We start from the raw sequence: 15,145 nt of genomic DNA on the forward strand, positions 1-15,145 counted from the left end.
ATGGAGCAGGACACAATAAAAAGATGCAGTGCTCAATGTGGCGACTAAAAAGTGCATATTATACTCATTGTAACAGTTATGCAAAAACAAACTGGATCATATTTTATAGCTTCAAATAAGCTGTTCCACAAAACCTCTTGGAACAAGTTCAGATTGGTTATTTTAATTACACTTATTATAACTTACACTTACACTTTATAAACTTATATACAAGCGCAAAGAAGCTTGTTGCATCTGTTTTCAGTGTTAGTTCAGCCAAAAATGAAAATTATCCCATAATTTACTCTTCCTCAAGCCATCCTAGGTGTATATGACACTCTTCTTTCTTGTGTAAACGAACCCCTTAAAAGTTAAACTATTTGGTTTTGACTATCCTACTTTTTTTTTTCTTTTTCTTTTTTTATAAAGATTTAAATGTCATCTATTGTAATCTTACTGTCTGTAATGACCACAGAACTGATGAGAAATTGATGTTTGATTTCATTATCTGTTGAATGTTTGAAGGATTATGTTTTTCACATACATCATTTACCCCATCATTTACATGAAAATCATTGTATAATACAATCGAGTGTCGAGACTTGATCATGTCAAAGCTGAATACATAGATTCCTGATTTTCCACACTTCGTAGAGCGTTGTGCTGCCTGATATTGAAGGTTTGTCATTTTATGACATTGTGTCCATGGGCTAGTCATTTATATTATTTTTATATTATTATTTTACTTGAGATCCAAGAACCACATCTGCAAGTCTTGTGTTGGCCCAGAGGGCAGTAAAAATCCCTCAGAAATGTTTTTTTTATTATTATTATTCTCATCCAGTATGTAACAACAGTCATTTTCTCATTGTGGTTTTTGATACGTTGCAGAACAGTTGACCCTCTCTAATAATAGGGTCATGCTGAAATTTTTATTTCTCTAAAAGTTGTTTACATAGTCATAACTAAAGTAGCTATAGTTAATTTCATAACCAGGGCATCAGGTGTGATCTGTCATGAAAAAAGAACGCAAGCCACCCCAACGTGTTGAATGGGAATATCCTGTTCATTAGGGGTATGAATGAAAACGTGATGACAATATAATGCAAGGTTTGTTTATCAGAGTAACTCCCCAAAATGTCTGCTCTCCAAACTACTTGAGATGCAATGGATCATGGCCACCCACCTTGTGTTCTTTTTAACGCAATGAAAAAAGAAATCTGTATTGTATTTCAGTTTATGTGGATTTCTATTACGACATGTGTTATTGAATTGGAAGGGAGAATATAATTGTCACATTCGGTTAGCTCTTTTAAAGGGAAATATAATAAAGAGAAGCACATTGTGACTTTGTGGTCTGTGCAAACGGTGGAGAAACTGGACGATACGCTGTTCTTTCTGTGTCCGTGGACTTCAGACAGTTCTGCCGTCATGAACTTGTCTCGTTTGTGTTACTAATGCAAAGTGACTGGAGAAAAGACGTAAATAGATGGTTTTAGACCCAATAGAGGAATGTGTGGTGTAAAATAAATATCAACAGGACAATTGGGACGCAAATGCAAAGAGTTTAGAGGCACATTAGGCACAGTGGAAGAAGAAAACGTTTTGTTCCCCATCCGCATCTTGAACTGAACAGGATGGAACATTTAAAAAGCTTTTGTTTGTTTGCGAGGCTCCTGCTTCCCCTTGAATCACTACAGTCTTTTGCAATTGATTTGTTTTTTATAAATCTTTGAAGATTAGTCATTACTTTGTTGAACATTTGGCTCAGTTATGAATGTTCATCACAGCTTGAGCTTGCACTGTCCATATAAGTTTTTGATATGAAATACTTTAGGGAAGTTGGCAATTTCAACATACATTTACTATACCAGCAACTTTTTTAAAAATTCATAATTTATGAAAGTATGATGACCTAATATTGAAATCTTGATGTTAATGAAGAAAGTCCATAGACGCGTGTCAACTGCCCCATCTTGATTTTGTGCCTTGCCACATGGAGGTACCCAGGACGCTAACAGGAGACACTGAAATATCTGCACGTGTTTGTCTGTTTGCGTCTTTGTGTGTCTGTGTCCGCGTTTTTGCGCACAGATCCCTCGGTTCTACCTCTCCAGACAGTTGTTAACTAGGTGCATGTGTGAGGATGTGTAAAATTGACTGGAATGCTGTGCCCTGCCAAACCCCCCATCCCGATACCCCCCTGGAGATAAGTGAGATAGAACAGGGGATGTCTCGCAGATCACTGCCCCAAGACTGGCACACCCATCTCCCTCAAAAGATCTCAACCTCTCCATCTTTTCCCCCTACCTTCTCCTCATGGGTTTTTCCTCCTATCTGTCTTCCCGCCTTTTCGATTTATACAACACTTTAATATGCGAAGTGTATTGATGGATTGTGATGATTATGAAAGACTTTGTGATGATTAATTGTCACACAAATACGGTTAAAATTCTCTACTTTGACTGTCACTTACAGTACAGTGTGTTCACACACAACTGAAGGGAAAGTCATTTATTTACGTTAAACTAGTAGACATAAAAGTTTGATTTAAGTGGTTTTCTAAACTGATATTTCATTGGGTTGTAAAACATAAATTTAATATTCTAAATGTTGTCAAGTCCACTCTCATTTCACACTCTTGATTTTTTTTTTTTTTACCCACCCACCTGAATATTAATAAGAGGTCTGTCTGTCTGTTTGTCCATCCATCCGTCTGTCATCACAGAATAATGATTCTGTTCTAACTTTTTATGTATTTTCAGCAATTTAGCCTTCATTTCTCGTTAAAAAATTATTGTTTGTTTTTAATATGTTCTTCATTCCCAATCTAAAGAAATGGTCCCATCTCCTCTTTTTATTGCATTTAATTACTTTCATGTAATTTCATGAATTTAAATCAGTAAAGTGGATTGCTCTGCATTCCCATAGCAACAACCTATATCAAGGATTTAGAATTAATCAAACTCTTAAAGTACCAGAAATATGTCAACTTAAAATGTTCTTATTTGGATATATGATATGTAATGAGATTTAAAGGGCTCAATGATTGTAGTTATCTCACATATCATGATTTGATCGGAAAACTGCAACAGGCCTTCCTGATTATTTACTTACATTCACAGATTCTTGTATTTGAATCATTGGGTAGTGGAAATGCAGTGACCTTTACTCTTCTTTAAAACCCTCTAGTTTAAACATCCTCTGATCCAGTTTACCTCAGTGGGTGGAGATGTTGTTTGTGATGTGTTTAGTGTAATAAAATTAGATGCCTTAGTAGGTCTTCTATGTGTTCATTGTTTTCTATGGCAAATATTTGTTTGCACCTCATCTCAAATGACTCATGTCTCCCTTTAGTACACATCAAAATGCAAAGGAAAGCTTACATATAACTTTAACATTTATTTGGAAGCAAAAAGCAGCCAACCCAAACACTTAAGTGACTCTGAAACCTCTCTGATGCTGGGAATAAAGGAGACATTCTACCATGAGTCCCTCTTGCTCGGTTCTTTGAAATATGACTGGCACACTCTGTTTTCTTTTTTGTGTTAAGGCATGCATTGAAGGAAGTTACAGATCAGACCTGAAGCTAGATTTGTACTCTTTAGTGATCGGTTGTCATGGTCTTACTAAGATGTTTAGCACCAAAAACCACACCTTAAGTTGTGTTTTTAGCATGTTGCTATGCTGTTGCTATGGTTCTGGGGGTTATTTACTGGCCCAAATAAAAATAACTCGCCTCCAATTATCCATGATATTCTATTGATATGCATGTGTGTAGTATGAATACACTCTGGACATACATCCGCCATGTTGCCACTGTCATGTGACCTACAAAATCAGATGCACACTTTAGAATCTCAATAGAAGCAGTATGTCATCTGGGTATTGCACTGTTTTATGAATACTTTGGATTCGAACATGGTACTAATTTGATGTACTGCTTTTTTGCATACTATTTAGTAGGCAAATATGCATACCAAGGACTGTAATAATTCTTTTCGCAACCACTAATGAAATGTGGAAAAACCCTAGTTTGCACAGAAGGCTTTCATTCAGTTTTCCCCATTTCCAAAAATCATTTCCTCTGTAAAAATATAGTGCTGAATTAAACTCTCCAGTCTGAAAGAGGAAACATTAAAAATGAACTTACTAATGAAACATGGCGTAACTTTAAATTATTATTCTTTTTTTTAATTCCCTGTGCTTTTCTGCTTTGAGAAAGGGATAAAATTGATTACTTGCCTTTTTAGTATGTGGCTCTCAGTCTTGTGAAATGTGTTAACAGTGCTGGATGATATAGTACACGGCCATGATTAATATGATAGCATTAGAGCCGTGCGGATGTGTGATCATACCCACACTTCCTTTTCACTCAGTGGAAGCAAGTCATTTGAGGAGTTTTTCCTTACACACACACACACATGCACACGCACACACACACACACACACACAGAGATGCTTTCTTCATGCACCCACACACACACATGTACACACTTCCTCCATAGTCTGAGGGTGAACAATCATCAACGGAATGTCCTGATGAGAAAGGATATTAACACATCTCTTGGCCAAATGTTTGGCCCGCGCAAGATCAGGGTCAGGATCAGTCTCTCTGAATTGTTGCCAAGGGCATCAAGGTCAAGCAGCTTGCATTTGCTTATGAACCTCTAGATTTGTGTGTGTGTGTGTGTGTGTGTGTGTGCTCCTGGTAAACCCTACATCATGGAGACAGAATGTCCCCACAAAGATGGCAATATCCGAAAAATCCTTGTCCTTGTGGGGACGTTTTTAGGTCCCCATGAGGAAAACAGCTTATAAATCATACTAAGTGATGTTGTTTGAAAATGTACAAAAGCATAACGTTTTTTTAATAGGTAGGTTTAGGTTAGGGGCTATAATATACAGTCAATGGAATATACAGGCATGTATATTGGAATATATATACTTGGAATATAATGTATGGAATATATGGAATGTCCCCATAAAACATAGAAACCCAACATTGAAGTTTGAATTTTTATTTTATTTTTCACGTTTTATTCAGATTAATTAATTCAAAACTTTTTCTGAAAGATCATGTAACCTTGAAGACTGGGAGTAATGACATCACAGCTTTGTCATCACAGGAATAAATTACTTTTTTATTAAAATAGAAAACAATTACTTTAAATTTTAATAATAATTTTTTCTGTTTAAACTGTAGTGATAAGTGACTTCTTTCAATAACATTTTACATTTTTACATATATATGTACTCACCAGCTTCTTAGTTTATGTTTATTTATTTAGCATATTTTAATAAACCCTCTTTCCACCAAAAAACAAACAAACAAACAAAACAAAACAGACACACACACACTCACACACAAAAACGATGGAGTATAAAATCAATGGCATTTCTTTTAAATATCCACTCTGCAAAGCCTGCACGTAGAAACCAGGGAACACATCATATAAAATATTCACAAACGACATACGTCACTTCAGTGCACAGAGTCTGAACCCTAAATCAATGACATCATTGTGCATCATTAAACTGTTAGTAGGAGTGTACATCCAGTAAATATGAACGGGAACAGATGTAATCCTCATGAACTGGTTGCTGTTTCCGTGTTTGTACGAGCACTGCCTTTGAGGTTGTGCCGTTTTTGGATGTGTATTTAATTTTGATACTCTACATGTTTAGTAAACCTGGCAGTGGCCGATGTATAATGCAAATGTTTACAAAGTTCTGTTTGCACTACCTCATTTATTGCAATTCTGTAATATGCTAATCCACATGTCTGTCTCTGTTGTTGTCTCTCTGTCTCTACAGCCAATGGTATGTACATGGGAAGCCAAGAAATGAGACTGGTTGTAGAAAGAGACAACGCAACTATTCGTCAACATCTCAGCAAGGTAATAAACAGTAGATTAGAGTGATGTACCAAATAAAAGTGAAAATAAAAAATTCAGGACATGGCCAAAAGCCAAAAACACTCAATTTAAATTAGCCTTTGTTTGGAACAACTATCAATTCTATTAATCTTAATAAGATAACTTTTTAGTGATTTATTTCACTTAAGAAGGAAGGATGGAAGGAACAATATTTAAAGTGCTGTTTGAATAAAAATGACAGTATAGACAAAATGGTGTAATTAAAAATGTTGTAATTATGCACATGTCAGAATTGATCAAGTTACTTTAAACAAACTCTATTCCCAACAGTATCGAACTGATTTGTGGCTAATTCAAGAACATCTGTATCCTACAATGTATCTTATGAGATGTTGTGTTAGTCTATCACTCTCTCTCTCTATAATGCATGTTTTATTATTCGGTCAATATACATATCCAGTCTCTTTTAGAAATACATTAAACTATGCATTATATTTAATATAAATAAATAGTACAATTATGTAGGGATATTACATCTCTCAAAAAACTATAATATTATATAAGTGATAAATAGCCAATAAATGTACTATTTTGTCTAAATAAAAATAAATTTAAAAAAAAATTCAATTGCTAGGCATCACATAATAATGTGCAGTATGAAAATTGATGTTTGTTTTGAGATTGGCCTAAGATTGCATTTAGCAATGTTATTAAATGAATAATGTTTTTAAAGATTGACCTAAAAATATAACATGAGCATTACATGGCAAAGGTAATCTAAATGTAAAAAATGTGGAAAAGAGCATGCACGATTAAATATGGAAAATCAACTGATATATTGTCTGGGGCCAAAATGTTGATGGATCACTTGTAGATAACTGTAATAAGTCATTTGTTGCCGACAGCATTGTTCCCCATTGTTATTTGTTTTTACTGAAACAATCAGATGACACAGCTTTCCATAATTTCCTACATATTAAGGGCGTTGAACAAACCTCGAAACACGTTAGACGCAGATGAAACCAATGATAACCAATCAAAAGATATCAGATCTCAAAGCACGTTCCTCCAACCCTTCCGTTTTCTCAATGGAAGCATAGGCGGAAGAACCATGTGTTCCTTTCAGTACTGTGGTGTGATGCAAAGCAGAGACTGCGTACACATGCAGAGGAGCTCCTGATGGTCTATATCTGTCAGCAGTTAAAAAGGTGATATCGTCACCGCTCTTAAGAGTCGCACTCGAGGCCTGCTTCTTATGTTACACATAGCACCTCGACTCCAAGTGATTCCTGGTCAAAGCTTCAGAAATTCCCTGGAGTCTGGAAACCGATCGAATGTTTTCCCGGTCTGATCTTTTAGCATCCCACCCATAATTCCATGGAGGAAGGAAGCTCTACTTTTCCGTCCATGTCTCTGACTACCATTGTCTGTTTGTCCGTATGGGTGTCAGAGTATGTGGCATTCTTTGGTATCGGCTTCGCAGTCCGTCTCGCTTGCCAATAGCGATGCTAGAATAATTTTCTTCCGAAAAAGCTGAAGGTGAAGACAGGAGGTCATATGTTTAAACCCCTCTCAGCCTTAAACCACATGCATCTGACTCCTCTATTAGATTTATGGGCTGTGGTGAAATCGATCAGGCCGACAGATGTAGAACCCATCATGATTAACTGGTACAGTCGGCAAAGGCTATACATTATGCAGTTTGTCAGAGAAATCATGCAAAGCAGTTGACAAGAGAATTTGATCTTTCTATTGTGTACGGCTCTCGAGGTCTCACCAATAAATAGCCTTCAGAAATCTGCACGGGTGGTTTTTCCTTTCACATTGATGTTATTGGCATCATTCAGCCCAGGTTACGGAAGCCTAACTGGAGGAAATACCCTTCAAGTGTCCACACCGGTGTCTGAGGGGACATGGTGGACGTAGCGGATTTAATGTCAATCTTTCTTATATTTTGTTTGATTGAAATGCAATCTTAATTGTTTTCCCATTTGGAATCATTTTGCTCCGCCTTTGTTAAAGACTTTCTCCATTCTGTTTTATAGATTTATGGCACATGATGAACAGTCTATTTTTATGTGTCATCTGCCAAATGATATTTGACTGATCATACCTTGAATCAAAATGAACGTTTTTGACTAGGGCTGTCAGTTTACTAATTATTAATAATCAGTACATTAGAAAATTACCTATTTACTCATGCCCCCTGACCCAAACCTATTTTATTTTTCTAGATTGTATTGTATTATAACGTTATTGCATTATATTTTATTATATTTTATTTTATCCTATTTTTAAATACATTATTTAAAAACAGATAAATTAAACACATTTTATTCGTGTTTTAATAGTGTATAATGTAATTACTTTGATTAAATCTTTTAATTATTTGACAGCCCTAGTTTAATTCTTTTCTCAAAGCAAAATGTTTTCGAGCTTTAAATGATGGCATTTGTCATTCATTGATAGCGGTTTCTGAAATTGTGAGGTGAGCTGATGAATATGGAGCAGCACATACTATAAACTCCAGTGGTGGTCTAAGTTCCTATGCAAATGGGAGGGCTGCTACTTTTGTTATTCTTACATCATAGATTGTGCCTTTAAAGTGAAATATGGGGTTTTGTGACACACATGTACTAGCTTTCTCTCAAATGGATGTCAGAAAAGCGGATTTGTAGAAGCTCTGCTCTTATTATGATGCATGGTGGTCATAGTGGTGAATCCCACATACAGTGCGGGAACCAACCTAAATCATTTTAGGTTTGTCTTTTTTTGGCTTTGGGTATTGATTTTGTTTTCCTCTGTCAGATTATTTTTTACTATGGAGCTACGGACCACTGGTGCCCTGTGCAGTATTACCATGATATCAGAAAGGACTTCCCTGAAGGGGACATTCGCCTGTGTGAGAGGGGCATCCGGCATGCATTCGTCCTGGATTCAGGGCAGGAAATGGCTAACATGACGGCTGAGTGGATCTTGGATGATTTGAGGACGCTCTGACTGCCAGAATAACATTTATTCAACTTTAATGTCTAACAGACAAATATTCTATCTGAGCCCCTTGTGTGAGTTTCTTTAAAATGACCATTATTTTAGAATGTGAAGCTAATTCACACTGAACCAACAGATCACCAGATTACTGTATGTCACTTTTCAAACATTCCATGACCTGACAAATGCCAAATTAAGATGTTCAGTCGGTGTCTGTTGTCGTTGGTCGGCGTGTCGGTGCAGTGTGAATTCCATGGTGACGTATCAAGCATGTCACGTGTCACGATGGAGCTCTATGACTAATGTATTGGTGATATTTAATTTTTTCTCGAAATATTCATAAAGATGTTAATAGATTGTAAAAATATATGATAATTGAATTCTCAAATACGTGTAAGTAAATGTATCTTGTCCTTCAACTTTTCAGTGTATTGCATAAATAATTTATTTTTGTGGAAATCTGTAATTTTCCAAACTTGACAACCAGATGTACCAGACAAGTCATTTAAAGGTGCACTGTGTAATTTTTAGCGGCATCTAGTGGTGAGGTTGCGAATTGCAACCAACAGAAGTTACGGTGGCCGACAGGAAAAGATGTTGTCGTGTGAGACCGCAGAGTAGCCATTTAAGCTATAAGGTTTCTTTACAAAGATAAATTAAGAAATTAGGTTTACTTGATTATTCAGTAAAACGATATGTTATTGCAAATATTATTGTTACTTGTTAATCGTTGTGTCAATGTTTTATTCGCTGACTTTAGCTGCTTCTTTGCACGAAGAACAACATAGTGATGAAACGCGTTTGTCTGATTAGAGCTACCATAGAAACATGTCTGCACAAAATGGCTATTTCATTGTAAGGGGACCCGCGGTGTTTGTAGATAGAAATGCCTCATTCTAGTGGCGCTTTTCCATTACCAGTACCAGCTCGACTCGACTCGACTCGGCTCGCTTTTCGCTCCGTTTTCCATTGCAGATAGTACCTCCACAATAGGATCTGGTCGTCATAGCGACGCGACACACACCTGCTACCCACACACACACAGGACAATGGAGGAAATCGAGTGTATGCTGTTTTACATAATATAGTAATGGGTATATCACGCAATCTCTGGCAAAACTATTTAAAAATGCCGGGGTTATTCAGGATACTACGTCTGGCGCGTGCAGTGATGACGCAGTGAATAGTGACGATTCTCTCTGACCAATCAGCAATCTGCCGTGTTTCACGTCATATTTTAGTATCGCCTCAGCTCGCCTCGGCTCGCTTAGAACCTCGCCGGAGGTGATACGAAAAAAGGACCTGGAAGCAGGTACCGGTACAACTTTTACACAGTGGAAAACCAAACAAAGGCGAGTCGAGGCGAGCTGGTATTGTGTAGTGGAAAAGCGCCATAAGATAATAAAAACATAACGGTTCATTAAGTAAGGTCTTTATACACCACTGAAAACATAGTTATGTAAATAATATTGCATTTCTGTCAACAGATCCTCCTAAATATTACACAATGCACCTTTAAGAACAAGATTCTTATAAACAACAACAGCCTGGCATGACCATATTGTCCTCTTGATGGAAAATAAGTTTTTCAACATAACAAATTATATAAAGTTATTTTATGATAAAATGTGGAAAAAAATACAATAATATGTAATGTAAACTATACAGACGTATAGTTTAATTAAAATTGTTAACAAATGTGATATATTGTTAATAAAACATTTTGAATCAATAAAAGCTTGTAAAGAGACAATTGTCCCTTTTGCTGAATATTGCTTTACCATCGTGTATCACTTGTGTATGATCTCTTGAACCTTTTTTTTTTTTTTTTTTAATGAAATGTTTTACACTCAGGACATGTTACATGTGATTTGATTTCTTTCTGAAGAGAAATTGTATTAATATGGCAGGAAATGCCTGTACTAGCATGGACCACAATATTATGAATTTTAATGAAACTTGGGCTGACCCTGGTTAAAGGCAGAAACATTATGCATATTTGAGCTGTCTCCACATAAATGGACCTCAACATTAACCCTGGATCATTTTTATTCTCCAGACTGCATCAGCAGGATTCTGGAATAGTGTTTTACCTGTAAAGCTGCTATTCTCTTAGCTTGAGACCTGTTTGGATTCTTTAGGCCCCAACTTGGCTCCTGACATATCCCAAGAGTTTGCTTTATGGTGAATGGGGAGCCAAAGCGGGACCTCTCATAAGAAAACCCGGCTGTAGGTTTGTTCTCCACTTGCATGGTTTCCTGGGAATTACCAAGTGAAATATTTTGACAGTTTACCTCAAATGCCCAGGGACCCCGTAATGTTATTCAGTCCTCTAACCACCTCAGTCGATGTAATGAAACATCAAAACTCTCATATTTGACTCTGATGCTCATATTCAAAGTGATGTCGTTTCAAACCTGTGTGACTTATTTTCTTAATTTCTGAAGAATATCCTGTCCACATTTTAACATACAATAAAGATGAATGAGAACTGGGACTGTCAAGCTCCAAAAATAAAATAAAAAAGCACCATAAAATTATCATAAATTGGTCCATATGACTCAAGTGCTGTATTCCACGTCTTCTAAAGCCTTGTGATGGAACAGACCAACATTTTTATCATTATTCCCTGGAAGAACTGAGAGACGAGATGTCCAATTCCTGAGCAAATCATTATTTTGAGTCAGATCTATTCATCAAATCAGTTGATTCTGAATGATTTGTTTTCAAATCAGATCATCGCATTCTCAAGTTTAACTCAATCTTGTTAAACTGGTTAACAGCCCACCAGAGGAGATGGTTATGAGCCAATAACCTAATTTTTCTCTGCTTCAAAACATTTGGAATATATTGCATAAGTCATTTGGAAGACTTTTGTGATACTTTTAGGGCCGTTCACACAGAATGCATTTTTTTTATGGTTGTGGTTTGCTGTAAATCATTTGAGTGACAGGTTGTCCCACCCTAACACTGTCACAAGAGGGACGGGGAGTTACTTTGATTAATGATAACAAGGGCACATGGATTGGGAATTTATAATAAATACAGCAATATTCCAGAAAAAAAATTAATTTACCATTTTGATTTCATTGTGACTTCAACTTGACACTGTGAAAAAGTAGCAGTACAATGGCCCTTTTTTGGCATTTTGGAGCTTTCATTATATAAGAAAAAGTGGCAAGGAAATTCCCCCAAGGGCCACTAAATGATGACAGATATTTCTTTAGAAAAGGCTTTGGCACAACACCGCACAGGTCCTCAACAAGTACTGACACGTGGCCCATTCACACCAACTTGTTCAGTTGATTTGAAATCTGTCGTCTTCAGTACCAGGACGTCCTGTAGGTGGACCGTTCCGGCAGTGATTGGCGCATCTCGTTGCCGAGCGGCTCAGCAAACGCAGGGTAAATATTTCCATCTGATCTGTTTCCCGTTCTCTCTGAGAGTCGGGACTCTCCGTGTAAGCCCAGGTCTCTTTAATCTTCCTTTCCAGCCTTCTCAAAAAGAATGACAAAGCCCCTTAATTTGCTTATCCTTGATTTAAACCAGGAGGCAGGGCTAGTTCATAGAAGGAAATGGAGTAATCCTGCCCGGGTGGATTGAATTGTGGCAAAGCAAACAAGCTTTACTGTTTTACGTCTCCAGAGTGGTTTGGGTTCTCTTGTGGTGATGAAGAATCGTTCCAAAGATACTCTGGTATTTTCCTGCCAAATATCATCTGCAATAGATCATTTTCTTTCCCCCTGGTCTTTGTTATGTTTTGTTTTGACATCGCAATAGTTGCTCTTTGTTCCCCTCTCTCCCAGTTTTTGTACCAACTTAACATCATCTGATACGCTCTGATCTGGGGATAAAATTGAAATAGATATTTTCTACTAAATGTAAGCCTACTGTATTTGGTGCTGTTGTGAGATTTGTCTTCCAAAACATTATAGCAACACTGTAGCTATGTCCTATTCATATATATAATTCAGGTCCTACATTCTCCTTCAATGACACAAACTTTGAGTGTAGGAAAAGCAAACAGTGCATCCCATCCCATAAGCCTGCTCTCACGGGAGTATTGGAAATGTTTTTCAGGTTGTGTAACTTACAGAGAGCCAGAATTGTCCCCAACGGTGGCCCATCATTGCTATTGATTCGGTTTAGGGGAATAAGATCAGTTTAAACACAGTATTTACATTAACATCAGAGTGTAGTGGAATCATACACTTTATGTAGAAGCGAAACGAAAAGTAAACTGAGCAGAAATGGATGGAAATCTTCATGGGAAAAACACACTAAAAGACAAGCCAGACAACCCTGAGTTTGATGCAATGAACTGCCTTTGCATTCAGCTATATTAAACGTGCTGATAAATCATACAACAAAATGTACATATTTAGCCTGTTTGATATGTAAGTTTACAACATGCTGGCCATGGAAATGAGATTTCCTTAATGATGTAGTAATGGATAAATGACAATACCTGTAAATTTAGAACATTTATTGTATCATACTGTAATTAATATATTTTATATAGTTTAAATATATTAATTTTATTATGCGTTTTATTTTTAATATACATATTTCGATAAATAAATGACAAAAACATTTCAGAAAATATGTAAGTGACCTATGAATGCGGTCACATATTAGCCAGCTGAAAATAAATGTCTTTTTTTATTTAAAATATTTAGTGTATTAAAAAAATTACTATATTTTATATTGTTATTGTTTATATTTTTAATACAATTTCATCCATTCATCTTTAAAACTAGCATTAATACCCACTGTCAAGTGTCTAAAGATTCAGGCCAGTGTTACTACAGAATCTGACTATATTGTCGCAAAAAAACATTTGGATGTCAGCCTCATCCTTTCCTCCATCTCAAGCTGTCTATCAACTTCTTGACCTGAATGAGATTTTATATGGGCCGAAGTGGCTCTCAGGAAAAGACATCTGGACAGATGTCAAAGTCTGGACACCGCAGTGCTTTTTTTGGTCTCACTTGTGATTCTGCGACATGATTCAATAAAAAAGAAACAAGCGTGTTTAAAAAGATCTTTCCTCTCATAAAGAAAAACTGTATCCCCTCTTGTCATGGACTCCAGGCAGTTGTTCAAATATTTGGGGGTCAGTGTTCATTTAAAAGCATCCCTAAAAAATGGACTTGGTGAGGGGCCACCTATTCTCTGTCTCTAATAATTGTTTGATATAGTGTATTATTGCGCTATCTGTAGACTCAACAAAGGAAATATTAGTGACCTTGATTCAGATTAGTTTTGCTATCCATCAAAAACAGATTAACAGACGGCATAAACGTCTTTGAATAAGTTATCTCTGTTACTCCTTTTTAAATATTGGAGGTATTGTAATAAAAGTGAGTGATGATCCACTCCTCATTGCTCTTGCATCATAACCTCTGGACAAGTGCTCAATGGCAGGGCACAAAGTCATTCATTTCCGAAGAAAAGAAAAAACCCTCCACAGAGACCCTCCACACATAAGCGTTTCCTGGAGTTCAGCACACAATGCCACACGGCTCCCCCACCAGCGGCGGACAATACCGTATCCCCCTCTTCACCCCGTGTTGTGTGGAATTTAGAATCACCTGGAAACTTCCTGAATACTTGCTGGCAAAAAAATGAGACAAAATACAAACCCAATAATGATTCCGGAACCGTGGGTGAGTCAGACAGTCACCGAAGGTTCACTTTCATGTGGATGTCTGGGAAAGAAGATTTGCTGCGAGAGTGCGGGAGCGTTTTTTTAGTTTTTTTTAATAAAATCATCTGTACAAAAATGACAATGCAATAAAAAAGTATGAAAAGATGCTAAGTGTGTTTACTTTTTGCTTTTTAAATTTAAATTTGTTTATATATTTTTTTTATACATATACTAATAAACATTATATCCCCCCAAAAAAACAAGAAATCAATATATTGCAGATAATTTACAATTGAATTATGTACAATTCCTTATCTAACAGTATACATACTTTCACATACACAGTGCATTTACAATAAAAAGTCAATAAAAAAGACATTCTCCCTTTTTAAGACAGTTTTGGACATCATCCTTGGTTCTTACTTTAAAATTATAATTTTCGCAGCCAATACATAACTCTAAATGCATTAAATTAAGAAAAGCGTTTTTGGCATGTGTAAAATAATTTACACTTATATTTTAAGCCTTTGTTCTAGTAGGCCTAAAGAAAAAGAAAAAATCAGTCACGGCTTATTGTTCTCCCCCTCCCCTTTTTTTGAGCAACATATATTTCCCCTGCTTTACAGTAAAGTAACCCAGATATCGG

General features: G+C 36.4%; 1 protein-coding gene across 1 annotated transcript in view; it reads left to right on the forward strand.

Moving 5' to 3' along the window:
* The window catches only part of ldah (lipid droplet associated hydrolase), a 38,813-nt gene extending 28,186 nt beyond the window's left edge, over window positions 1-10,627 (forward strand). Inside the window, exons 6-7 of the mRNA XM_079632819.1 lie at window positions 5,797-5,879; window positions 8,667-10,627. Of these exons, the coding sequence (XP_079488945.1) occupies window positions 5,797-5,879; window positions 8,667-8,858 (275 nt within the window). The 3' untranslated portion in view covers window positions 8,859-10,627. The remainder of the gene's footprint in view (window positions 1-5,796; window positions 5,880-8,666) is intronic.
* Window positions 10,628-15,145: the final 4,518 nt, after the last annotated feature.

The sequence above is a fragment of the Phoxinus phoxinus genome, assembly GCF_949152265.1.
Source record: "Phoxinus phoxinus genome assembly, chromosome: 13".
Lineage (NCBI taxonomy): Eukaryota > Metazoa > Chordata > Actinopteri > Cypriniformes > Leuciscidae > Phoxinus > Phoxinus phoxinus.